Source organism: Urocampus carinirostris, chromosome 16 (assembly GCF_059441175.1).
Source record: "Urocampus carinirostris isolate Australia breed hairy pipefish chromosome 16, RoL_Ucar_1.0, whole genome shotgun sequence".
NCBI lineage: Eukaryota > Metazoa > Chordata > Actinopteri > Syngnathiformes > Syngnathidae > Urocampus > Urocampus carinirostris.
In genome coordinates, this window is record NC_142364.1 from 16,096,516 (window position 1) to 16,121,181 (window position 24,666).

Genomic DNA, 24,666 nt, shown 5'->3' on the forward strand with positions numbered 1-24,666 from the left:
CCAGTAAGTAGCAACAAATACCTACGACCAATATTCAACAATCATTGACAAAGTAGAAGTTGTGCCAACAAGACAATGGCCCTAAATATTTCTACTAAGGCATTCATGCAGAGGAAGTGTATACAACCAATATGGCCATCTCAGTCCCAAGATTTGAATATTGTTGAAAATCTGTGGTATGATTTAAAGCGGGCTGTCCATGCTCCGAAACCATCAAACCGGACCAAAGAGTTGTTTTACAGACATGGGGACTTGAGACTTAGTGACTTGGACTCGAGTCGACTCGAGTCGCTGTTTTTATGACTTGTGACTTGACTTGGACTTGGCAATCTAAGACTCGGGACTTGACTTGTGACTTGACTTGCCCAAGAAAAAAATACTTGGGACTTACTTGGGACTTGAAGGTGAAGACTTGAGACTTACTTGAGACTTGCACATGTGTGACTTGGTCCCATGTCTGTTGTTTTATAATAGAGAATGGTAAAAAAAACATTCTTCAACCAGAATCAATACCCTTTTTGGAAGCTATATGAAGCATTAAGAGGCTGTTATGTCTGCAAAAGGAGGGGCTACTAAATAATGTGATTTTTATGTTGGGGTGCCCAATTATAATTACCATTCTACTTTGAGGTAATAATTGCACACTTTCTGTGAATCCTATAAGCTGCATTCCCCTTCTCAGATATCACTTTTTTTGTTTGCTATATGATATATTTAACTGAATATTCTGATCCAGAACACCAATTATTATAAAGGAACATTTTGAAGTTGTTCAATGTATTTGTTTCAGAAGTAAAATCTATTGCAACGTCTTTGTTTTTTTGTTGTCAGTTTTCCCAGTGCCCACAAACACAACCAAGTCCTTGGCGCCCTCATCTAGTTTGCTGTCTGACTTGGAAGGACTTTCACTCTCTGGTGTCTCTGCTACTACCATGCCGGTAAGGAAGTGTGTGTGTTAATGTTCATGTAATGTTGTCTGCGTGGGTGCGTGTTTTTTTTTTTTTTTTGGCATTTGTCTGAATGTGTGTGTTAATGTTTCAGCATTAAAAAAGTGTCAGGCAACACTTTCTCCATCAAGGTGTACTGAGAGTGTTTTGTTCCTGGAGGAGGCGGTGAAATGAGCTTCTCCTCCCCTGTGGAACGTTTGTGCTCCCAACGCCAAAGTATTGACCTTTTCTGACGCTTTCTATTTATGACCCGTCAGGATGCCTCCCTCGCGCCGCCTGTCACCCCTGCACCCTTGAACTCTATTTCGGTTGGTGAGGCTTTCTCCCGCGCTCTCCTCCATCTGATGCTTTCCATCTCTCTGTTGCATTCCCCCCATGTGGCCTCCTTGTGTATATCTGATGGTCGACCTTTCCCGCTGTCTCTCTGGCGCCATGTGTACTTTGTTTCCTGTCTCCTGCTCCCAGGCGAGAGGAAATGTCCAGATCATTTTCCTTTTTCTTCACCATCAGCTGTGTGTATTTTCTACCTCAGGGGTGTTCTTTCCGTCTAGGCTTTCTCAAACTGTTGCGAGCCACGTCACACCGCCTAGCAAAACAAGGAAAAAAAGCTTACATTCATTATTACCGAGGGGAAAGACCCGTACAGGGTATTATCAGCCTAATGCAAGCCTGTAGTCAATACTTCAAGAACTCATGAAGGCTGATACCTGTTAGTTTTATCACTTAACAATTGTAATCAACTTATTCTCCTCACCGCTAGCTGGCAGAGTCTGACATTTCCTCGAATCATCTGCATCAACAAAAAAAATAATGGTACGTTTGTGTATCTTGAACTGAGTTATTGAACAATGCATGTGTAAAAGTCAATCTACCTCAGGGGTAGGGATCCTTTTGGACTCAAAAAGCCATAAAATATACATAAAGTAAAGAGTGAAGAAGAGCCACACCATATATTTTCAGACAAAACTGTTAAACCAGCTCTCCAGACAAAAAAACTTAAGCACCTTTGATTTCATTGGTGACATTTGATGTTTTGAGCAAATCTATGAAAAAATAATAATTCATGTGTCCCATATAAATACACCATTTAGAATGTGTTTCCCTCCTGCAGTTACGCAGTGTTCAGGCCCATTTGGACGGTCTTTTTCGTCCTAAGTAACTGTTTCAAAACAATGTGCAAGCACTGTAAAAATGTCACAGAATACTGCAAAAGGGTATTCCATCGTATTTACTTTCAGTGCAGCCTACCCTGGGCAAAGGAAAAGGAGTGTGCACATCCTGTGTATAACTCCGCCCATTCCTACCGCTCACCCAATCAAATTGCTCCAGGTGCTTTTGCAAGAGCTCCTGTTTGTTTAAAAATTGTTAGTGGCTCTTTGTTATAAAGAGTCTCAACAATGAACGTAGATTGTGTAATGAGCTTCCATAAAAAGGATTATTAAGCTATTTACAGCCATACCATAGGTTCCCGCCACCCGATCTACAGTATCGATAACACCTAAGTAAATACTCAACTGGTGCCAGAGGGGGGGGGGAATGATTTTAGAATTATACATCTTGGCCAAATTCCCCTTTTTTTAAGGATGTGCAATACTAAGTAGCTCTGTCAACGGGAGCCGGTACCAGTATCAAGTGGCCATTAGATAATCTGGAAAATGAGAAGTAAAATGATCGTGAATTTACATTAAATAAATGCAATAATAAGAAAATTTCTTTTGATGGGATTTAAAAGTTTCTTAACAATGTCAGCATTTTTGTAGCAAATCTAGTCAAGTCAAGTTACATTTATTTATATAGCCCTTAATCACAAAAATATCTCAAAGGACTGCACAGGATTACAATTACACAATTACCTGATCCTAAACCAACATGCGGGCAAGGAAAAACTCAAAACCTCAACGTGAGGAAAAAAGAAAACTTGAGAGAGGCCTCACAAGTAGTAATCCCCCTTCCAGGATGACCAGGGTGAAATAGATATAGCATTGTAGTATTGTCCAACGCAAAACCAAAAAAGATGAAAAAAAGTTTATTCAAGTTTGTCTAAAAAATCCATGCTCTTGCATGCACAACTGACTTAGGCTACCATCATGACTTGAAGCCAGGAGGATCCTGCATGAAAGCAAAAAAGTTTAAAATTCTGTACAGCTCGTTTTCAGAATCAACCTTCAATTTTGCCATTGTGTCTTAATTCCGAAGGAAAGTTGGAGTTGAGGCATTGTTTTGGCACTATTGAGGGGAGGCCAGGTCTTTAAACGAGATTGCAAGTACACCGCATTTGCAAAGACGTCTACTTTTAACGGCATGGGCGTGCTCAGCCATGCCGCCTTTCTCAACTCGCCGGGTCACGCTCGGCCCTATGCCTTTCTCTGCCCGCCACTTAGCGTGATTGACAGCCACTCTGGGGCCGCAGAGCAGGTGAAGGACGGCCAATAGAAATGCAGATTACAACATCTGATTTAGAGTCTATTCTATGCATAAATACATGATGTGCCGAGCGGGGTAAATAAGTTCACCTTTTTATATGCAGACTGGCCCCAGTGTCATTTCTATTTCTGTGCAATCTACCCATTGAAGCGGCGGGCGAGTCTCAGCTGAGCGCTCAGGCCCTTTTAGAGAATTACTACACGGTTATCAAAGGCATTTAGATTAACCTCGGTCACTGTCTTTGACCCGCATCACTTCCCCGCACAATCCTGCATTCCCTGCCTCCCCTCTAATAACATTTTGACATTAGGATCTCTCACCAACACCTCCTTAAATCCCAAGCGTAGCCATGGGACCTCTTCCAGCACCGCTCCTGATAGTGTTTCATTCATAATTAGCCAGCCCGGGCGGCTACTGTGGGGGAAATTGAACTGTCAGTGGCATTTGACCTCATCACAGCCAGAAGAGGGCCATCATAATTTGTTCATTTGGTGTCCATCAGGCCGCCCTACCTCTGCCGGCTGGCACGGATGCCCCTGCTCCCGCTGCTGACTCGTAATTAGATGTGATCTCGGGGCGCATACCTCTTGCCGCCACTCAAATGGGTCCAGATTGACTCACGGCGAGCATATGGGAAAATTTATGTGGAAAACTGACTTTGAGAAATGTTTTGCCTTTCGTCATGTTGTTTTATACAGTTTTTGTTCGCAATAAGCAGACGCAATAAGCCTCAACATTAGGGCCACCACGATTAATCACCAGCATTTTTCACAATGTAATTGGGTTAGGTGATGCAGCCCAAAAGTATCATCTTGATTTTTGCTAGTCAGGCTGGACATTTGTGATTTTAAACAATAATGGCAACACAAAAAATGCATTCATCTAAAGAACGTTTTATTGATCAAAATAATAGACGCTCTGCAAAATTTTCAGTCAGATTATTTTGATTTGAAGAAAAATGGCAACACATAGCTTGTGCCTGATTTGCCAAAATACCACAATTCATTCATTAAAACCTTGTGTTTAATAATCAGCACCGGCATTCATTAATTCAAATTCATTCTTTTTCCAAACCGCTTACTCGGGTTACGGAATGCTGGGTGCCATTCCAGCTGGCAGTGGGCAGGGGACACACTGGACTGATTGCCAGCCAATTGCAGGGTGCACAAAGACCCAGTACCATTCACACATGCATCCTTACCTACGCACAGTTGGGGTCGCAAATCAACCTGCCATGCATGTTTTTGGAAAGTAGGAAGAAACAGGAGTGCCCAGAGAAAACTCTGGCAGGAACCCGGGACCTCTGAACTTGGAGGTAAACATGCTAACCAGTCATCTACGGTGCTGCCTGTTCTTAAAAAAATGTTCAGTTTGTCACTTTTTAAAACGACAAATTAATTGAATTAATTTGAATATTTTTCCAGCCCTGCAATTGAATGATCGACATTGATTGTCATTGTTTTTTTTTTTCTTACAAACTGTTTCGTGTTCCAATTTGCCACTTCCCGTCTGAATGGCAAACAACTGTAGCTCGGTGTAGTGACATGACTATTAATATAGTACGGTAAAGGTACTTGTTAAACAATCAAACAGCCGCTCCCTTGAGTCGCTGAGTTGACTGCCAAAATCCATCAAATAGTTCGACTCAATGAAGGACATACTTTAACTGTTCCTTATGTGTTAGCCGTCCATTAGCACTTGTATGTGCTTCTGGAAGTCTTTGTAATTAACGATGTAAGAGTAGCTCATTTGTTGATAAATTGGCATAAATGAAGTAACCTCGACACAAGACTCCAACTTGCACAAGCGAGTAGGCGACAAACACTTATTTAATTCAATTTGCCACCAAGGTCTTTGTGCCTTACTGCCATTAATTGTCATCTCCACCGATTGAAAGGGGACAATTAGACCTTAAAGTTCCTCCTTGAGGCCCGACAAGCTTTTTTTTTTTTTCCTCCCCGAAACCAGAAATGGATTTTCAATCTAAATCTCCCCTCTGCCACCACCCTTCCTTTTCTTGTAAATGGGCCGTCATGCGCGCGAGGCTATGCCCAGCTCCCGTTAGCCCTTTCGGATATGTCAGCGGGATTTTCAGGTCATTTGCTACGGAGCCATCGGAAGCGCATCCTCGCCGGCCGCCGCTCTGAAGGTGACTGACGGCGGGCGTCATCCATCACGCCCCCTTCCTTTAAGTTGACGCATAATAGAGCCTCTCAATCAACATGTTCCCTTCTTGTCACCTCCCTTTCCTGCTGTCCACAGAGAGGACGATGACTGCAACGAGAAGGGGGACTGGGGATGAGGGGGGGCTGTAACACGGCTGACAAGGGAGTCAAGGTTACATCCCTCTTGTTGGCTTTATTTACACATGAGGTGTTACGGCCCGTGGAAAAGGACGAGCGCTTTCGTCGGTGCCGCTGTCAGACTTGAGCTGTCCACTGTGTCAAATGGGTGATGATAAGCTCCCGGAAAGCTGTCCGGTCTCCAGGAAGGAGGGCCCCGCCAGGAGACCTTGAGCGAGGCGGCTAAATCTCCAGCCAACTTTACGGAGAGCGTTATTGACATCGACGCGTCTGAAAGCGGGCTGATAAATTGTTGTCGTGACTGTTGCCTGGGCTAACAAATGTTTACTTGGTGTCCTTTTACAATATGTTGACGATATTGTTATTGGGATGGTGTCAAGGACTCTCACTCACATCCATTTAGATTTTAGTGAAACTTTCTTCACCCTTAAAGGTATTCCTAAATGTGCAAAACGTGAGGAACATGGATTTTGCAAAGAACTCTAAATATATTTAATTGGTATATTCCTAATATTTTCAACATTTTGAAGAACGCCCGTCTTTGACTTCCTGAGCTGTGGTGTCATGTCAGTAACGCCGGCACCCTAGCAAACCAGTCGCCATTTTTTTACATGTTAATTAGTCGTGGATTTTCCGATTGTTCCGAGTCTTTTAAGCAAAGTTTTGTTATTTTTTTGTGGAGAATTTCCAGGTGTTCTGTCGCAGGTGATTGCAGTAATTGTACAACAAAGCTCACCAGAACCGATCAACAAATGGCAGCCTCGGCAGAGAAACGCGAGGCTGACTGACCAAAAGACACGCAGTGAGCAGCCAGGCTAACAGGGAACCAACAAGAAAAAGCGGCAACGGCAACAGGGATAAACGCAAACACGGCCAGGAATAAACCAAGGGACACCGCAAAACTGGTGCTAATGCCAGGCTAGCCGATCTAAAAAAATATTCGGTGAGCAGGCAGGCTAACTAGGAACAAACAACAAAAAGTGGCATTGGCTATGGGGAATAGACCAAGGGACACTGCAAAACCGGCATTACCACCAGACTAGCTGGCGAAACAACACTGTGTCGGCAATCAACAAGCCCTATCCGGGAGCAAACAAAACAGGAAAGCCCTCGGCAGCCACAATGCTAATGGGCAGCTAGCCAGAAACAAAGTTATACCAACCGCAACACATGCGACAAAAAGCCATAATCACCTACCTCCAAGCAGAAATGAGTGGTATGCTGTTCACGACAGCGATTGTAGTGATGTAATAGAGCTACAGGAAACAAGGCGGATGGGTCAACTTTGAGACTACATATTTTGTTTTCCTCGGTGCATGGGATATTTTGCAGCATAATTCTGGGTAGGAATACTACACAATCTGTAGTTAATTGAAATTTTAAAAAATCTGTTTGGGAATACCTTAAAAAGATTCTGTTTAAGTTCATTATCAATTCAGGAAAAAAACGTGTTGCATCCAAATGTAGTAATAAAGCATAGTTTCCTGTAAATATACATTTCAATGAACATGTCTATCATAATGAAAAGTATGAAAGTCTGCCCGGAATCAAAAAGGAAGTCTATTGAAATTCACTCATTGGTTCCCCACTCAAAAACGTGGCTTTGTCACCACATTCAACAACCACAATAGTACGTGGACATTATGTAGATCTAGTTTACGTTGTGTGAATTAGCAGAAGACTTCAGTGATTGGTATTAGAAAAAAAAAATGTATTCACGAACATGACATTAAATGTGCTCTTAAAATAATCAAGAGGCCAAGTGAATACCTGAGAAGTGCAGAGTGCTGGTGTTCCAAAAGCATCGTATCTCTGTTTTGTCCCTCCGCTTAATACAATTTCCTGTTACTGAAAGGGTAAAAGCTCTTTTGAAAGGAGGGAAGCCGTCTCTGAACTGCGCCTTTGCAGGTCCTCTTCTCTTTCTATTCATTACGACTTCATTCAGGTGAACATCCAGTCCATTTCCAACTGCCAGTGAAGACATATCTTAATTGGGACTGTGCTAGTTAATAAAGTGCCTTTTCAGCGGGGCGCCACTCAGGTTAAAGTACTGCTTTTGTAGAAACCATGTTATGTCTTCTCAAATTTTATGTGTGTGCTTGTCTTTGTCTTTAGGGGATGAGCCCATCTTTTGAGCCGGAGAAAAGCTACGAATTGCTTCACCACATGAGTGGTAAGGGCTTGTCTGCAAAATACCACTTCCCCCGGCAGCCCTGCTTGTACGAGCCCAACATGGTGGCCGTGCAAGTCACGCTGACCAACTGTTGCGAGCGGCCGCTGGAGGAAATTCGCATCGGGGAGCGAAACCCGGCCGGTCTCAAGATTCACTGTTTTAACACCGTCGGTAAGTACAGTGCTCACAGAGATTGAAATCTGGGCAATCGTGAGACCATAAAAGAATATCAGTTTAAAATACTTTAATGCTTAATACACACTTAAAACAATATTCACTGTTTCAGTTTCAGCAATTTTACAAAAAAATGAACTACCAGAGGCGGGCTGTTTTGTTAGTTTTGACTTACCTTTCAAGGTCTACTAAAAATGTGTTTGTCAAGTCACATTTATTTGTATAGCCACTGATCTCAAAACGTTTCAAAGGACTGCACGGACCACAAAACAACCCTCCCTGATCTGAAATCCGCATTCGGGCAAGGAAAAACCCGTATACCTCAGCATTAGAATTATTAAAATCCTTTAGAAAGCCTCACAAAAGGGAATCATCCTTCCAGGATGGTCAGGCTGCAGTAGATTTTGCTTGAACAACAATTCACAAAACATAGTCAATATCAAAAATAAACATGGGTTATAAATAAAATTGTGCAAGACAGCGACAACAAAGCTTTCAATCTCAGCCAGCTGGTCAGCGCAGAGATCTTGTTTTATATCAAAATGTGAATTTCTATCAAATTAGTGCTCACCTTCATTGAGTTTTACATTATCTGATTCTTTCAAAATTAATCGAAATATTCACCATCATATTAAACAATATTTGGAAGACTTTTGTCAGATGTCACATAAGCCCAAGTGCACTGAAGATTAAACTTGGAAAAACTACTTTCTCTTTACTTCTGCTTTTGGTTCAAGTTGGTTTTCTTAGAAAGAAAGACTTCCCTGCCAACTAGTCCCTGGAGTTGGTCAGTGCAGTATGGACCACCTATATTTTCATTGGAAAGGGCCAAAGGATTCCAACTAAGCACCAACCACAGTACATCTAAACAAAGATTGTCACCTTTGAAAAAGTCTAAAGTCCTCTGATGCGACCTGCGTGAATTCTTGCTATTTATCATTAATCACACCCAATGCTCAACGCTCTACCGTTCCGGCCAAATATCACTCTTGTGCGTGCAAAGAGGCAGAATGAGGTATATTGATTGGTCGTCTGAGCGAGTGGCATGCCCGAACGGTTGATGTGGTTCGAAGGGTAGACATCACTAGGAAGAAAAAGCTGGATTCATGCTGACAGATCTTTATTTGCTGCTTCCATGTTGTTCAAATGAGTGGAGAGGTGTTAGAAAAAGATAGTGGGATGTTTAGACGTGTTCTAAGGGATGGGCAGGGCACCTGTGTGATGCGGCAGGGGTAAACCAGTGAAAGCTGTGGGGCCCTGCTGTTGAACAGAAGAGTGTGTTGTGTCACCCTGACCCGAGTGACATGGCCGCTTTCTTGGGTCCTGTTTCATCTGGAGGGACAAAAGCATGACCAACTTGGGTGCGAGGTGCTTAACTTGTTTGGGTGTTTGGGCATTTGGGTTGGCCATGGTCAATTTTTGTGTTTTTTTGCGACTTTTTCCTTTTTTTCTTTTCTTTGTTTTTCTATATGTATTTGTCTTGCTGTTGGTCACCCCTCTTGAGGGATATGACCAAGGTATATAGATAGAAATGTTGTTCACAGATTACCGATTAGAATTTAGAGCACTGTAATATTTTTGCTCCTAAGCACCTGTTCTTTAACCTAAGTTGTGTTATTATAGTTGTTTCTTTTCAGAGGCATTTTTAGTAAGAAGATTGAAATTATGTATGGACAATCAAAGCTGAAAGGTTGAATCTCAATTTGCTGTTTCTTCTTCACATCATTTTGAATTGTCAGATTTCTTAACCAAGTAGTAAAACTAACAGACATTTATAGTGCTTTTCCTGTGTTTGAAATTGCAAGGAGGCAAACCGGATCGCTTGAGATTGCTTAACAAAACTTCACCGGTCTTTATATGCAGTAGTTCAGCATTTTAACTGTAGTTACTGTGTTGTAACACCAATATTTACATAAACATTTTATTAGGCTCATAACATCCTGGATATAATATTGCAAGGATAAGTAATGTGTTCTGTATTTAATGTGGTGTAAAATGACTGCGTGTTATAATTCACTACTAGAGGTCGTAGTTTATGATGGAGCTGAAGCGTGTGCATTCGATAAAGACGCACTATGTAAGATGCAACTTGCCAAAAATTTGGAATCTTCCATACTTTGTTGCTTGAGCAAGGATGAACTTTAACCAGTGAGAGGACATGAAAGCTGCTGTTAATCTCAGCGAGAGCCATCAAAAGACTGAGCGAGCTGGATGCACCGGGAGAGGCTGGAAAGGGGAAATAGCTGGAGTTAGTGTATGTGACTAACTTTAGCGGCTATCAGGAGAACCAACAAAGTATTTTTACACCACTAGAGGCCGCTATCGAATACACACTAGGGATTTCAATAATTCTTTCTCTCTAAATTGCAGATTTCAACACATTTATTTCCTTTCAAGAACATCTGTTAAGTAATAAACCAAACACGGTTCAAGCTCCTTTGTAGTAATCAAAACTGACACCAATTATCGCAATAAATTCCATATTCAAAAATCGTAGATTAATTTAAAAAAAATATATACTGGACTGTCTCAGAAAATTAGAATATTGTGATAAAGTTCTTTATTTTCTGTAATGCAATTAAAAAAACAAAAATGTCATACATTCTGGATTCATTACACATCAACTGAACTATTTCAAGCCTTTTATTATTTGAATATTGCTGATTTTGGCTTACAGCTGAAAAAAACTCAAAAATCCTATCTCAAAATATTAGAATACTTCCTCAGACCAAGTAAAAAAAATAATTTTATAACAGCAAAACTAAATCAAACATTTGAAAATGTCCATTGATGCACTCAGTACTTGGTTGGGAATCCTTTTGCACGGATTACTGCATCAATCCGGCGTGGCATGGAGGCAATCAGCCTGTGGCATTGCTGAGGTGTTATTGATGCCCAGGATGCTTTCAGCTCATTTGCATTTGTAGGTCTGGTGTCTTTCATCTTCTTCTTAACTATACCCCACAAATTCTCGATGGGGTTCAGGTCAGGGGAATTAGCAGGCCAATCAAGGACAGTGATGCCATGGTCAGTGCACCAGTTACTGGTGGTTTTGGCACTGTGGGCAGGTGCCAGATCATGCTGGAAAATGAAATACTCATCTCCATAGAGCTTTTCAGCAGATGGAAGCATGTAGTGCTCTAAAATTTCTTGGTACACAGTTGCATTTACTCTGGACTTGATGAAACACAGTGGACCAACACCAGCAGCTGACATGGCTCCCCAAACCATTGCTGACTGTGGGAACTTCACACTGGATTTCAAGCAACTTGGATTTTGCTCTTCTCCAGCCTTTCTCCAGACTCTGGCGCCTTGACTTCCAAATGAAATGCAAAACTTGCTTTCGTCTGAAAAGAGGACTTTGGACCACTCTGCAACTGTCCAGTGCTTCTTCTCCATAGCCCAAGTCAGACGCTTCTTCCGTTGTCTTGAGTTCAGAAGTGGCTTGACCATGGGAATACGGCTATTGTAGCCCATTTCCCGGACACGTCTGTGAACTGTGGCTTTTGATACCTGGACTCCGGCTTCAGCCCACTGTCTTTGAAGCTCCCTCAAATTCTGGAAGCGGCTCTTCTTCACAATTTTGTTAAGGCTGCGGTCATCTCTCTTGGTTGTGCAGCGTTTCCGGCCACATTTTTCCCTTCCAACAGACTTTTTGTGGATATGCTTTGAAACTGCACTCTGTGAACAGCCTGCTCTTTGAGAAATTTCTTTTTGTGTCTTACCCTCCTGATGGAGGGTATCAATGATGGTCCTCTGGACAGCAGTCAGATCAGCAGTCTTCCCCATACTTGTGATTTAGTTTACTGAACCAAGCTGAGTGTTTTTAAGGCTCAGGATACCCTCGCAAGGTGTTTCGAGTTAATTAGATGATTCAGGTGATTAGTTGAATAGCCTACTTGTATACTTTTTCATGATATTCTAATATTTTGAGATAGGATTTTTGAGTTTTCTTAAGCTGTAAGCCAAATTCAGCAATATCAAAATAATAAAAGGCTTGAAATAGTTCAGTTGATGTGTAATGAATCCAGAATGTATGACATTTTTGTTTTTTTAATTGCATTACAGAAAATAAAGAACTTTATCACAATATTCTAATTTTCTGAGACAGTCCAGTATATATATATAAACTACGTTTCTATTATTTCTAAATCTTACATTTTATCTGTAGATCAGCCGTAATAAAGTGGTCACCTTTGCAAGTATGGGGCCAGTACCTTAATCACAAAGAGTCTACTCTTTTCTGAAAATGTTGTGACAATAACATTGTATACTAATTTTGCATCAGTTCATGTTAGAACTTTAATGTTCAGAGCTTTCACACAAAAATAGCTTTCCCTTGGTCCCTGATTCCAACAATCTTCTTAACCTCTTTGTCAGCGAGGAAATGTGCGCCTGTGTGACATTTGGAGAGGAAGAGAAAAAAAAATGAAATGGGCTGGTAAATGATTCAAGGATCTCTGTGCATAATTTGCATACATATTGCAATTAAGTACTCATTCAAGTGAGCATAATTATACCAAACATAAATGTTTAGGGTCTCCCTATTGGAGTTTTACCTTTTATAATGCATGATTTTCTGGATTCTATCAACGGTGGTGTTGCACCGCGCCTCATCTCCTCAACACTGATGCATTACAAGCTTGTTGTCGAGCAAACGTGCAGCAAGATTGAAGGACAGGCTTCTCAAGCACACACCAGTGGCCTTGCCTCACGCGCTTACAAACGCGAGCGTAGGCTGTACCTGTCGGTTCCGCTCTCCCTGCAGTCTCTTCTCGTTCCTCTTCTTACCCCTGTCAATCAAAACCAACTGCCCCACCACCTCTTGCATCTCTCTACCCCGCAGAACGCTTGGAGCCAGAGTCCTCCGTCACCGTTTCCATGGGCGTTGACTTCAATGACTCCACACAGGCGGCAAACTTCCAGTTATGGTAAAAAGAAACAATTATATTAAAAAGGACAGCAAGACTCATTTGGGTCATGTCGGGCCCCAAATCATTCCAATTTTTTATATGCTGTAGTTTTCGGACTATGAGGCGCACTTATAATCCCCAATTTAGCCAAAAATTTTAAATTGCACCCTATATTCAGGTGCTCCTTATATACCACAGAATACGGGAGGTAAGATTAGAAATGCATACAGTAAATGTAGGTATGCATTGCCATACAAGGTTTTACGGTAACACCGCATTTGAGCAATAATTGATCAAATTGTTTGACATTGCTGACTTAAATTGCAAAACATGGTATGCAACGGGACTCAAACACAAGTAGTGGTAGTAAAAGTGCCATTTTACCCACAGGACCACTAATTAAACTGTATATAACTCACACTAATTTACTCACTGTGCCAGGAACACTGATTTTCATAGTGTATTCTGATGGGCTTAATAGTCTCTCCACTTCTTCATCAACAAATGTTGAAGAATGGAGAAAACAAAGTCTTTCAACAAAATTCTATTGAACTGAGAGGTTATTGATGCACAGGTGAAGAAGTGGAGAGACTGTCTATCCTATCGGACTGCACCATGCCAATCAGTGTTGTCAACCGTGAGTAAAATAGTCTGACAATGCAATAAGCTCTGCCATTTTGTATGTCATTTGTTCCTCTGGTGGTTTAGTGGGGATGTGTTGGCGCTCTTGTCGCCACGACTCGGTACATAGCCTTACACACGGAAGCTCTCATTGTAGTCTCATTTCATGTGCTTTGTAGTCCCGTGCACTTTATGCATAAAAATATATGACAAGAGGCTATTTTTGGGGTTGCGCCTTATAATCTGGTGCACCTTGTTGTGCGTAAAATACATTAATTTAATTTTGCTGGTTCTTTTCATCATTACCAAAATTCATTTATTTCAACAGAAATTTAAAAAAAAAAACTTTCATTCAATGTGGTATAATTAATTCACTCCATCTCACTTAAAAAAACGACAATGTTATTTTGTATTCTTCATCTTTATGACAATTAAAAATGCTGTAATGTTTTCTTCTTTTTTTTCAATTGGAACTCTGCGAGCACCCCATAGCGTACTCAAGTGTGTGATATATATAATGTTATTGTTGAACTCTTTTGTTGGTCACTTTGCCAAGATAAACAATGAACACATCACTCATTACTGCAAAATATATCAGGATTTGCACATATGCAAAGAAGGAAACAGTGAAAATTCGATCCATCTGGTTAACCGTGCACAACGACTACATTTTAACTCACTAATAGCCCTTTTGTTTTGCCTTCGACTCTGCCTTACCTAGCACTCTGCAAGGATTCACACTTGAGACTGCAGCCACAATTGATCAGCTCTTCCCTGAGATAACAATTATTCTTCCGATAAGCAAGCCCCCTGGCCCATGTCCGTCTGTTAAATGCCAATCAATACCCTTTATGAGAAAATCTGCCTCGCAAAGAAAAACTATCATTTAAAAAAAAAAAAACAATGTTTGGATGTGTATCGGTTTGAAATGTGAAGCCCATTTGATGAATGTTTTTGTGGGTCCTCAGTACCAAAGAGGACAGCTTCAGTGTTTCCATCCAGCCTGCTGTGGGAGAACTGCTCACGCCGTGCAGTCTCTCGGAAACAGATTTCTGCAAAGAGCATAGTGAGTCCACATTCAAAATTCACTCTCTGACTCACAGATGCTTTGTAAATAAACAGTGAAGAAAATTCTAGTCCAGGAAACTGTTTACTGCAGGAGATGAAGATCTAAACTAATCACAAGGGGAATAATGAGAGGAAATCATGGCTTGATGTGAAGCCAAATCGGTTCTAGAGCTTTTATTGTTTTGAGTGTATAAAAATGACTTATGTGATTAATGTATCATCAAAATTAAAATATATTCTAGGTTATGATATTCCCAAAAAAGACATTGAAGCACATATAAACATAGGTAAAGTTTAAATACAAAAAGTTAGAGTTTAAGTTCTCAGCGTGATTATTATCCCTGAAAGAGGATCTAATTGAAATTATCAAAGAACATTGCAGTTATGAGTAGATGCAGACCCCAAAAACCTTTGTCTATTGTACAGTTCATTAATATTTAAGTTTTTGTAAGGAGATTTGGGGAAATACATTTCAGAGCAACATAAAATTGTTTATTCGTTTACAGAAGAAAGCTATTAGGATTGTGCATAACGCTAAGTATAAAGAACATACAAACAAACTGTTTTATAAAATTCAACATGTTAAAATTTGAAAATATATGTCCCGATCTACCGAAACATCAAATTTGGGTCTTTGGTATCAATGGGAAGTGTAAGAAATGATGCAGTAGTTTTATAATGAGTTAGTTTAAAAATATGACCATTTGAATTATGTCCATCCAACACCTTTTTCTAAACAAAAAAACTGAGAAAATCACGTTTAAGTTTTCTTTTGCTTTTTTGAGATCATGTCATCCGGTTTAAGGGATTGTCTAGTTTTAAAGTTTAATTTTAAGGCATTTGTACACATATATATACGAATTTGACCTGACTGAAAGTACTTTTTACGCATATTTATTTAGATAAACATAAAAAGAATTAAAATTGAAAATGTTGAACTTTAATCATAGTTTTTGTTTCTTTCCCTATTTATGTGGATTATAAAATTCAGGGAAAGTGTTTTCGAATGTCATATCTTTTGAAATAGCAAAAAATGTTTTTTTCAGGATTTTCCTGGGATTTTTTTCCAAGTTATCTGCCTGTAGCTAAAAATGGAATGTTGCGACTTCTGACTCATTTCTACAAAGCAGGTCACATATAGGGAAACTTAAATCCCTTTTTATTTTTTATATAATTATTACTATACAAAGCAAGTAGGCACCCTCTACCAACAAATATTCAACAGTTGCTTCCCTACAGAGCAGACTCTAATCCTCTCAGGGATATCCATAATTTAGAAGTCCCATATTCTTGCACAGCAATGAAGACATTGTGCCCTCCGAAAAGGTATTTGTTCAGAGAACGATTTAGATGACAGCAATGTCACTAATTTACATCAATATAGAAAAATCATAGACTATATGTATTTTAGAGAAGTATACTAAAGAATAAAAATATACTGAGTCTCTTTGGGTGTTGTACAGTACTCATGTTGTCATACAACCTCATGCTGAGGTTTTGAGTTTTTCCTTGCCCTCATGTAGGTTTTAGATCAGGGGATGGTGTCATAGTCTGTGGTATGTGCAGCCCTTTGAGACCTCTTGTGATAAAGGGCTATACAAATAAACAACTATGTTATAGGAGTCACCATAGATATTATTATACGTTTTAGATGTCATTTCCTTGTTTTCTAGATTTACTTTGTGGGGTAAGGTTAAGTTTTCTAGTTCTGATCTTGAATATATCTTCCCTGAAAGGAAAAATGAAATTGGGCTAGGCATTTATAATCTTAGGCTTCAGCCTACTCCCTGAGCACAGTATTGTATTTTATTGTACAGCTGTTTTGTGCAAATATTTTATTGATTCCTTTTGTTAAGTAACAATTGATGATTTTTTTGTGCAGTGCTTAAATAAAAATCCACCAAAAAAAAATTGAAGCAACCAAGGTAGATATATTAAGATGGGGGCTGCTTTAAATCACAAGAGCAAACATGCAACCAACCATAATGGCTTTTGGTTCTCATACCGACAGGTAAACTGCGGGGCATGAACGAGACCTCGGCCGCCTTCGCCATGGCAACAGCAGAAGCCTCCAACCAAGCCATCGCAAAACAAATTCTTTCAGTGGCCAACGTGGGCTTGGTGCCCTCCACTGAGAGTAATTTATATAGGTGGGTCTATATAAATTTATATATCGTCAGTGCCGTGAATAAGTGTTTTCCCCCTTCCTGATTTCTGTGTTTGTATCACTCACAAAGGTTTCAGAACGTCAAACCAATTTTAATATCACACAGACACAACCCAAGGAAATACGAAATGCAGTTTTGAAACGTGTATTCCATTCATTAAGGTAAAAAAAATATCAAAACTTATCAGGCCCTATGTGGAAAAAGAAATTGCCCCCTGAACGTAATAGCGAGTTGAGCCACTTTGGGCAGCAATAACAAATCAAACGTTGATAATAATATGTGAGTCTTTCACAATGCTATAAAGGAATTTTGCCCCACTCTTCTTTGCAAAATTGTTTCCAATCTGCCATATTGGACGATTTTCCAGCATGAACTGCCTGTTTCAGGTCACGCCACAGCATCTCAATTGGATTTAAATCCGGACTGTGTCTTGGCCACTCCAGAACATTCATTTGTTTTTGTTTTTTAAGCCATTCAGAAGTGGACTTGGTGGTGTGTTTCGGATAATTGTCCTCTTGCATTATCCAAGATCGCTTGAATATTGGCCGGATTTTCTCCTTCAGGATCTTCTGATACCACCAGAATTTATTACTTTGTCAACCACGGCAAGTTGTCCTGGTCATGGGGCAGCAAAGCAGCACCAGACCATCACACTTGCCACCGCCATGCTTTACTGATGGCATAATGCTCATTTTTTCAAATGATGTGCTATTTATACAGCAGATGTAACTGTCTGCACACCATCCAAAATGCACAGTTTTTGAGTCATCAGTCCACAGAATGTTTCTCCAAAAGTCTTAAAAATAATTGAGATGCTTTTTGGCAATGAGATGACTCTTTGCCCTTTTATGACAGCGGTGGTTTCTGCTTAGGAACTCTCCTTTGGATGTCATTTTGGGCCAGTGTCTTTCTTATAGTGGAGTCATGAACACTGACCTTGACTGAGGCCAGCGAGGCCAGCAGTTCCTTGGATGTTTTTCAAGATTCTTATGAAACCTCCTGCATGAGCTGTCGTCACATTCTTGGAGAAATCTTAATTTTTCGACCACTGCTGGAGAAGTTTGGATCATGCTGGAGGAAAGCGATCCGAAACACACCAGCATGTCTCTGTATGGTTCGAAAACATAATGAAGGTTCTGGAGTTGCTCATTGAATGTCCGTATTTAAATCAAATTGAGATGCGGTGTGTGACTTTAAACAAGCAGTTCACGCTAGAAAACCCACCAACGTGACAGATTTGAAACAATTTTGGAAAGAAGAACGGGCCAAAATTTCTCCTCAACAAATGTCGTAAACGTTTGATTTCTATTATTGACTCAAAGGTGGCCCAACTTGCTATAAGTTCAGGAAGCGATTATTTTTTCACAGGTTTTGATTTATTTTGTACCTTAATTAATGGAACCATTATTTCAAAACTGCATTTTATATTTCCTTGTCTCTGTGTGGTATTAAAATTGGTTTGATGATCTTAAACCTGCAAAAAAACACAGAAATCAGGTACGGGGGCTAAGACTTTTACTTTGCACTCTACTTTCTACGAGTTGGGCTTGTGTGTCTGTTTTGACATGTCAGGGGAATGCCCCAAGATGGGCGGGTGTGTAATCGGTGTACACAGAGCGTGCTAATGAGCTTCCTCCACCGCCGCGCACACCTTGAAGGGATAATTGCACGGAGTTGCGCTTCCGCCATCTGTCTCTATTTCGCTTCCTCGTTGTCGCTCTCTCTCACGTGCGATCGCTTCCGATAGATTGAAGGGGGTTAGACACAAGCGACCACAAGAGTTGAAAAATCGATGCCAATGTCTGATCTACCGCATGCCCTACGCTCATCAGAAGACATCGTGAGGAACCTTTGTCAATCGTTTTGTTTCATTTCAAGCACAGTGGAAGTTTTTTTTGGGGGAGCACCAGTTCCATATTCTTGAAATAGGGTTTGAAGTTTAATTGTGTTCTCAATTCAGCAGGGAGAACGGTCAAAGGAATGTTTAGGGCTGCAGGAAACGATTATTTGATTGTTCGATTAATTATTAGATTTATTTTAAGTTGCAATGTCTTGAACTGAAATCAAAATTGTGAAAATATTAACTTGAATTTCATGTAGTGATAAAGGATCAAGCTGGCTCAGAGATTCTTCTCCAGGGCCATCACCAACCTAAGCAAGCGCACAAAACTATGAAAATACATATCTTGCGTCTTACACGTTGCTGCTTATGTTATTGCACTACTTAGTATTGTACTATTTTTACGTTACGATGCACTATTTTTTTCATTGGACAATTAGAATAACTTGGGCCAGGCCGTAAGAATTTTTTTCTTTTTTATTATGACGGCCTTTAATCTTTTTTTTCTCTTTAAAATCTTTACATGTGTACCCTGGAGTGCCATGTCTAATCTCATTGCATATAGTGTTTCTCCATGTTGATATCAATGACTATTAAGACAAGTCTATTCTCTTGTATTCTATTCTAGTTGCTGCTTTGGCTCAAGAAAATAGTCAAAAGTTCCATTAGTTTAAAGGTGATGTCCTTACCTTAAAAATATTATACTTGCTGACGCCATCTTCTAGCTGATTTCATTATTGCAGCATCTGTCAATCTGTTTTCACCCATTGAATAAACTCTTGGATTTTTTTTTTCCCCTCTTTTTCGCAGTTCGGGTCGGCATTTGGAATGTATTTAAAAAAGTTCCTTTTCTTCCTTTCACCATTTTCATCCTCGAATAAAAGAGAACCTTGCGCTCGCATGGAAAATCACTCTTCTCTCGCCGCTCTATAGAGAAACAACCATCGAATATTTGTTGCTGGTTGGCGCTTTCTTGCTTTGTGTACTAATAATAGGGATTTAATTTTCCTATATCTTTGTATTTTAACATGATAGATTCTATAAATTGTATATTTTTCATATCCGTTATGCACAATCTTAGTAGCTTTCCGTTGTAATCAAATAGGCAATTCTATATCGCTCTTGTATCTATTTCCCCAAATCTCTATGATAATAAATAAGGCAACGTAAACGAACACTAGATTATATGGAGGTTTTTGGTCAAAAGTTTGGTCCTCCACTCATAACTGCTAATGTGGATTGTAATATTTTACAATCCATATTTTCGGCAGCTAATATGGCTAATAATTGCTCAGAAAAACTTAAATTCTTCACTTTTCTATTTAATCCATAAAAACAACTCAATTGAAAATCTGCGAAGCAGTGATCCAGCTATGACTGAAGCACGAAGGGACTATGTATAGAAAATCTTAATGGTAAATGCTGCACAATTAAATCAGAATACTGTTGCCTAATTTAATTTCTCAACAAGACACTTTGGATGAGATCCCTTCAAATTTTGTGGCAATTAATCACATGAAACAGTAGTTTTGTTAGCATATAGTGTATTTTTCTTTTTTGGGATCGCAAGACTAAGAAGGGGCCTTTCTGGCTGCAGTTATCTTGTCGATCAACAGGGGGCAGCACCGCTTCTACTGAGCGGGAATTGGGGGAGAGAACGTTGACGGGTGGGGTGTGTGGAGGGTGCCTGTCCAAGCGGCCAAATTGATTGCTGCGAGGGAGGATGGCAATAAATCAAGCAGCAAAGCAAATGTACAAAAGGCTGTTCTTGTTTGTGTCTAAACAAGCGGAATAAAATAAATGCGCTTCATTTTTCAGTCCGTTTGAAGCCAAATGTGATGGAGTGTTCCCCGGCCCACAAATACGCCAGCGCCTTGCTTAGAAAAACACAATTCAATTAGGATTTAACTCTTCAAGCGCTCGCTTGTGCAGTTTACCTATTCTTCCCCAGTTGTTGATAAATTAGGCTCATTTTGTTGCCATAAAATGTCTACTGTCTAAAAATACAAAAAGTACGAATGAGGATAAGGATCGACCGATATGGGTTTTTACAAATACCGATTATTGGTATTACCACTGGAAGTCCCAGGAATTTTCTTACCCCTCCAGAATGACCAGCGGATAGTCAATAGGCTGTGTTATTTAAAACTAACAACTCAACGGCCCATCTTGTCTCCATTGTTCTGTAAATGCAGCGAGGTGGGCTTATTAAAATGGTGGGTGTGATGTTTAAAGTGCTTGTGGACAGGATTAACAATTAAACTAATCAAGTCAGTTGACAAAAATACTACAACTTTACTACAAAGGTACTATAAAACTAAATATCAAAATTAGTGCTTCAAAACGGGGACCTAATATATTATTTTGTCTGAGAAAAATACTTGATGATACAAAAATACTATTACAGAAGTATTACAACCTAAATACTACAATAATATTAAAATAAATATTAAAATAAATACTATAAAGATACTAGTATGGAAATACTTCAAAGTGCTTCTACAGAAATAGTACAAAATAGTCATACTATAACACAAAGAAAACTGCTAAATAATTATTATGACAGATGTACTAGAAAAGTACTACAGTAATACTACCAAAATACGACAGATACATTACCAAAAATATAAAATGGAAATACTACAAAAACACCAGAAATACAGTGGAACCTCGGTTCTCGACCATAATCCGTTCCAGAACCCAGTTCGAAAACCGATTTGTTCGATCACCGAAATCATTTTTCCCAATAAAAATCATGTAAATCGTTTTAATCCGTTCCAACACCCTGAATGTTTACCTTGAATGTTTAACGTAAACTTAAAGCTAAACCAGGCTAATCGTCCGTCCGCGTTATCGTAATCTTTCGTACGAAAGATTCCCCTAACATGAACGTGTAGAAATAAAAAAATCGGGTCATTTAGCACCCGGGTCTCCACAACAAGTGGTGAGCGGTTTATTGGAAAGGGGGCTTCGTTCCAACACCCTCAATGTTGGGCTCCGTTCCAACACCCTGAATGTTTAACGTAAACTTAAAGCTAAACCAGGCTAATCGTCCGTCTGCGTTATCGTAATCTTTCGTACGAAAGATTCCCCTAACATGAACGTGTAGAAATAAAAAAATCGGGTCGTTTACAAGTCATTTAGCACCCGGGTCTCCACAACAAGTGGTGAGTGGTTTATTGGAAAGGGGGCTTCGTTCCAACACCCTCAATGTTGGGCTCCGTTCCAACACCCTGAATGTTTAACGTAAACTTAAAGCTAACCCAGGCTAATCATACGTTCTTATTATCGTAATCTTATGAATAGGATTTCTTACCTTTGTGGTGGTCAGCAGAAGGCGCTCGTACACCTCCTTCATATTTGGCTATTATTCCTTTCTTAACTGCAATAGTTGTACGCACTACTTTTCTTTTTTCACCTGTAGCAACTTTGCTGCTTGCACTGACTTTCTTCGGAGGCATAATTAGGGGCTAAACACTCCGTTCACCGATATCTAAAGCGAAAGCAAAAAGAATTGCGCGCGCACGTCATAACGGTTCTTCACGAGGGGTGGGGGCAATCTACACCCGTACGCCGCTCAGCATCGCACCCTAGCGTACCGGCGTTCGAACTCGATTTTTTGAACGAAAAGCGAAGCAAAAATTTCTCGAAATTTTTGGTCGGACACCGATTTGTTCGAATTGAGAGGCGTTCGAAAACCGAGGTTCCACTGTACTACAAAATACTAAAAAATACTACAAAAATCAAAGTACAATTATACTATTTAAAAAAAAAAACCTGCAGTCAGACCAATCCAGTCATCTGGCTTTCATTTGAGCATCTATGTAGGAAAACTATAGCACCAACCGCAAAGGTAGGCGAAAAAGGAAGAGTAAAATTGTGCCGTTCGGTCACTTTAAGTTCCTATAGTTGGTATTGTTTGTTGTGCTTTGTAGCACTTGTTTTTGATTGCATGACACGGTGCAGGGAAAATCTAGTGTTTAAATTATACACACTGTCCTTTTAAATATCCAAATTAAATGCAGTCTCGTGAGCAAAAATGATCTGTCAAAAGAATGTTTTTCTGACGTTTTAACTTTCTAATTTTTTAATCTTCAGTAGAAAAAAAACAATATGTCAAGTCACATTTTTTTATATAGCCCTTAATCCCAGAAAATGGATAAAACAACACAATGGTGTGCAATGTTTTGACTCTATTCCATTTTCTGTGTTATTTCTTTGGATCTTCATCAAATTAGTTGTTAAATATACTGTGCTAACTCGTGAGCAAAAATGATTACCCGATGGAACACATTTTTGTGTAACTTGTTAAGCCGGTAGAGCGGACTTTTTTTTTCATTTGGGCCGGCCATCTGGCTGACCCCTCGTTTGAAGGACACTCGTGGGGACCGGCACAATGGCGGCCGTTTCCTCGGCAGCTTGCGTCGCCGTAACCGGCGGTCTCGTCGGCCCCGGGCCCCCTCCCTCGCGCCGGGGGCCGGCGTAAAGGTGAGGCCGGCTTTATCCCGGACGAAAGGGAGGCAGATGGCCCCCGGCCGGGCCAATGAATCGGAGAGCGGCGTGGATCGATGCCAATCTGCCTGCTGGGCTTTGCTATTGGCCGCCGTGAAGTCGGCATTTCGGCCCCAAACTGCGGCGAGTGTGCGGGAATACCGATGAGGCGGTTAGCGCGATGCCCTCAGATTACGGCTGCACAATGGAACTGCGTTTAGCCCCCATTGCTGATTTCTGCATAAGGGAAAAGGACAAACCTTTCTCGCTTTTCTTTCCTTCTCTCTTTCTTTATTATCCCTCTTTCTTCTTTCTTTTTTCTTAATCTTTCTTTCCCTCACTCTTTTTCTCTCTATATCTCTCAAATGGTAAATGGTCTCGTTTATATAGCGCTTTTCAAGTCAATAAAGACCTCCCAAAGCGCTCGACATAGAACACGGAGGAGCCGGGGATTGAACCTGCGACCTATTGATCACCTTACTTGTAGCAAAGCTGTCTGGGGCGGAACACTTGAGGTCTGATGAATGGGTAGTGAGGGAAATAAAGGGAGTCCTGGAGATTGATATTATTCTTGTCCCTGCAGGTTTCATCTGTAATTTGGATTTGTAGGTGTTGTTTTCCATCTTTCTCTCGCTTTCTTCTTTTCTCCCCTTTTTTCTATCCCTCCTTTTTTTGCACACTCTCTCTTTCATTCTTTCAATTTTATTCTCTTTCTCTATTTTTCTTTGTGTCTTCTCTAAACCTTTTTTCTTTTTCTGTCTTTTTCTTCCTCTTTCTTTCACTCTTTCTCTATTGTTTTACATCTTTATCTCTCTTTTGCTCCCATTTTCTGTTTCTTTTTCTCTCTCCCTCTCTTTCTCACTTTCTCTTTCTCTTTTTTTCTTTGCTGACCCCTTTTTCTTTTTCTGTCTTTTTCCTTCATATTTCTTTCTTTCACTCTCTCTTTCTCTATTGTTTTACATCTTTCTCTTGCTCCCGTTTTCTGTTTCTTTTTCTCTCTCCCCGTCTCTTTCACTTTCTCTTCTCTTTTCTTTCTTTGCCACTTTTTCTTTTTTCTTTCTCTCTGACCCTTTTTTCTGCCTTTTTCTTCCTCTTTCTTTCTCTTCCTTTCACTCTCTCTTTCTCTCTATTGTTTTACATCTTTTTCTCTCTTTTGCTCACTTTTTCTGTTTCTCTTTCTCACTTTTTCTCACTTTCTCTTTCATTCTTCATTCTCTCACTTTCTCTATTTTTCTTTCTCTCTCTTGCTTTCTCTTTCCATCTTTCTCTTTTTCTCTCTCCCTGTCTTTGTTTCTTTACTCTTTCCTTTGTTTTCTCTCCATCTTTCTTTCTCTCTGACTCTTCTCTCTGATGGGTGATGTTACCTGGGGTCACAGTGTGTTTTGGGTCTTTCCCACATCATACACTCTCCCCCAGGCGACCCGGCTGGGATTAATCGGACCCCAACTTGTGTCCAGGTAGCGCTACCTCAACCATGGCTCAACTCTTCTTAACTATAGCCACCTAGAGGCAACTTTTTCTGCCTCTTTGATGGCGAAGATGCA

At 40.2% G+C, this 24,666-nt stretch overlaps 1 protein-coding gene across 1 annotated transcript in view; it reads left to right on the top strand.

Annotated features, from left to right (window-relative positions):
- Positions 1–24,666, top strand: part of ap3b1a (adaptor related protein complex 3 subunit beta 1a) — a 55,575-nt gene that overhangs the window by 25,253 nt on the left and 5,656 nt on the right. The window contains exons 22-26 of the mRNA XM_088355953.1: positions 832–938; positions 7,790–8,018; positions 12,868–12,952; positions 14,524–14,621; positions 16,635–16,773. Of these exons, the coding sequence (XP_088212079.1) occupies positions 832–938; positions 7,790–8,018; positions 12,868–12,952; positions 14,524–14,621; positions 16,635–16,773 (658 nt within the window). The remainder of the gene's footprint in view (positions 1–831; positions 939–7,789; positions 8,019–12,867; positions 12,953–14,523; positions 14,622–16,634; positions 16,774–24,666) is intronic.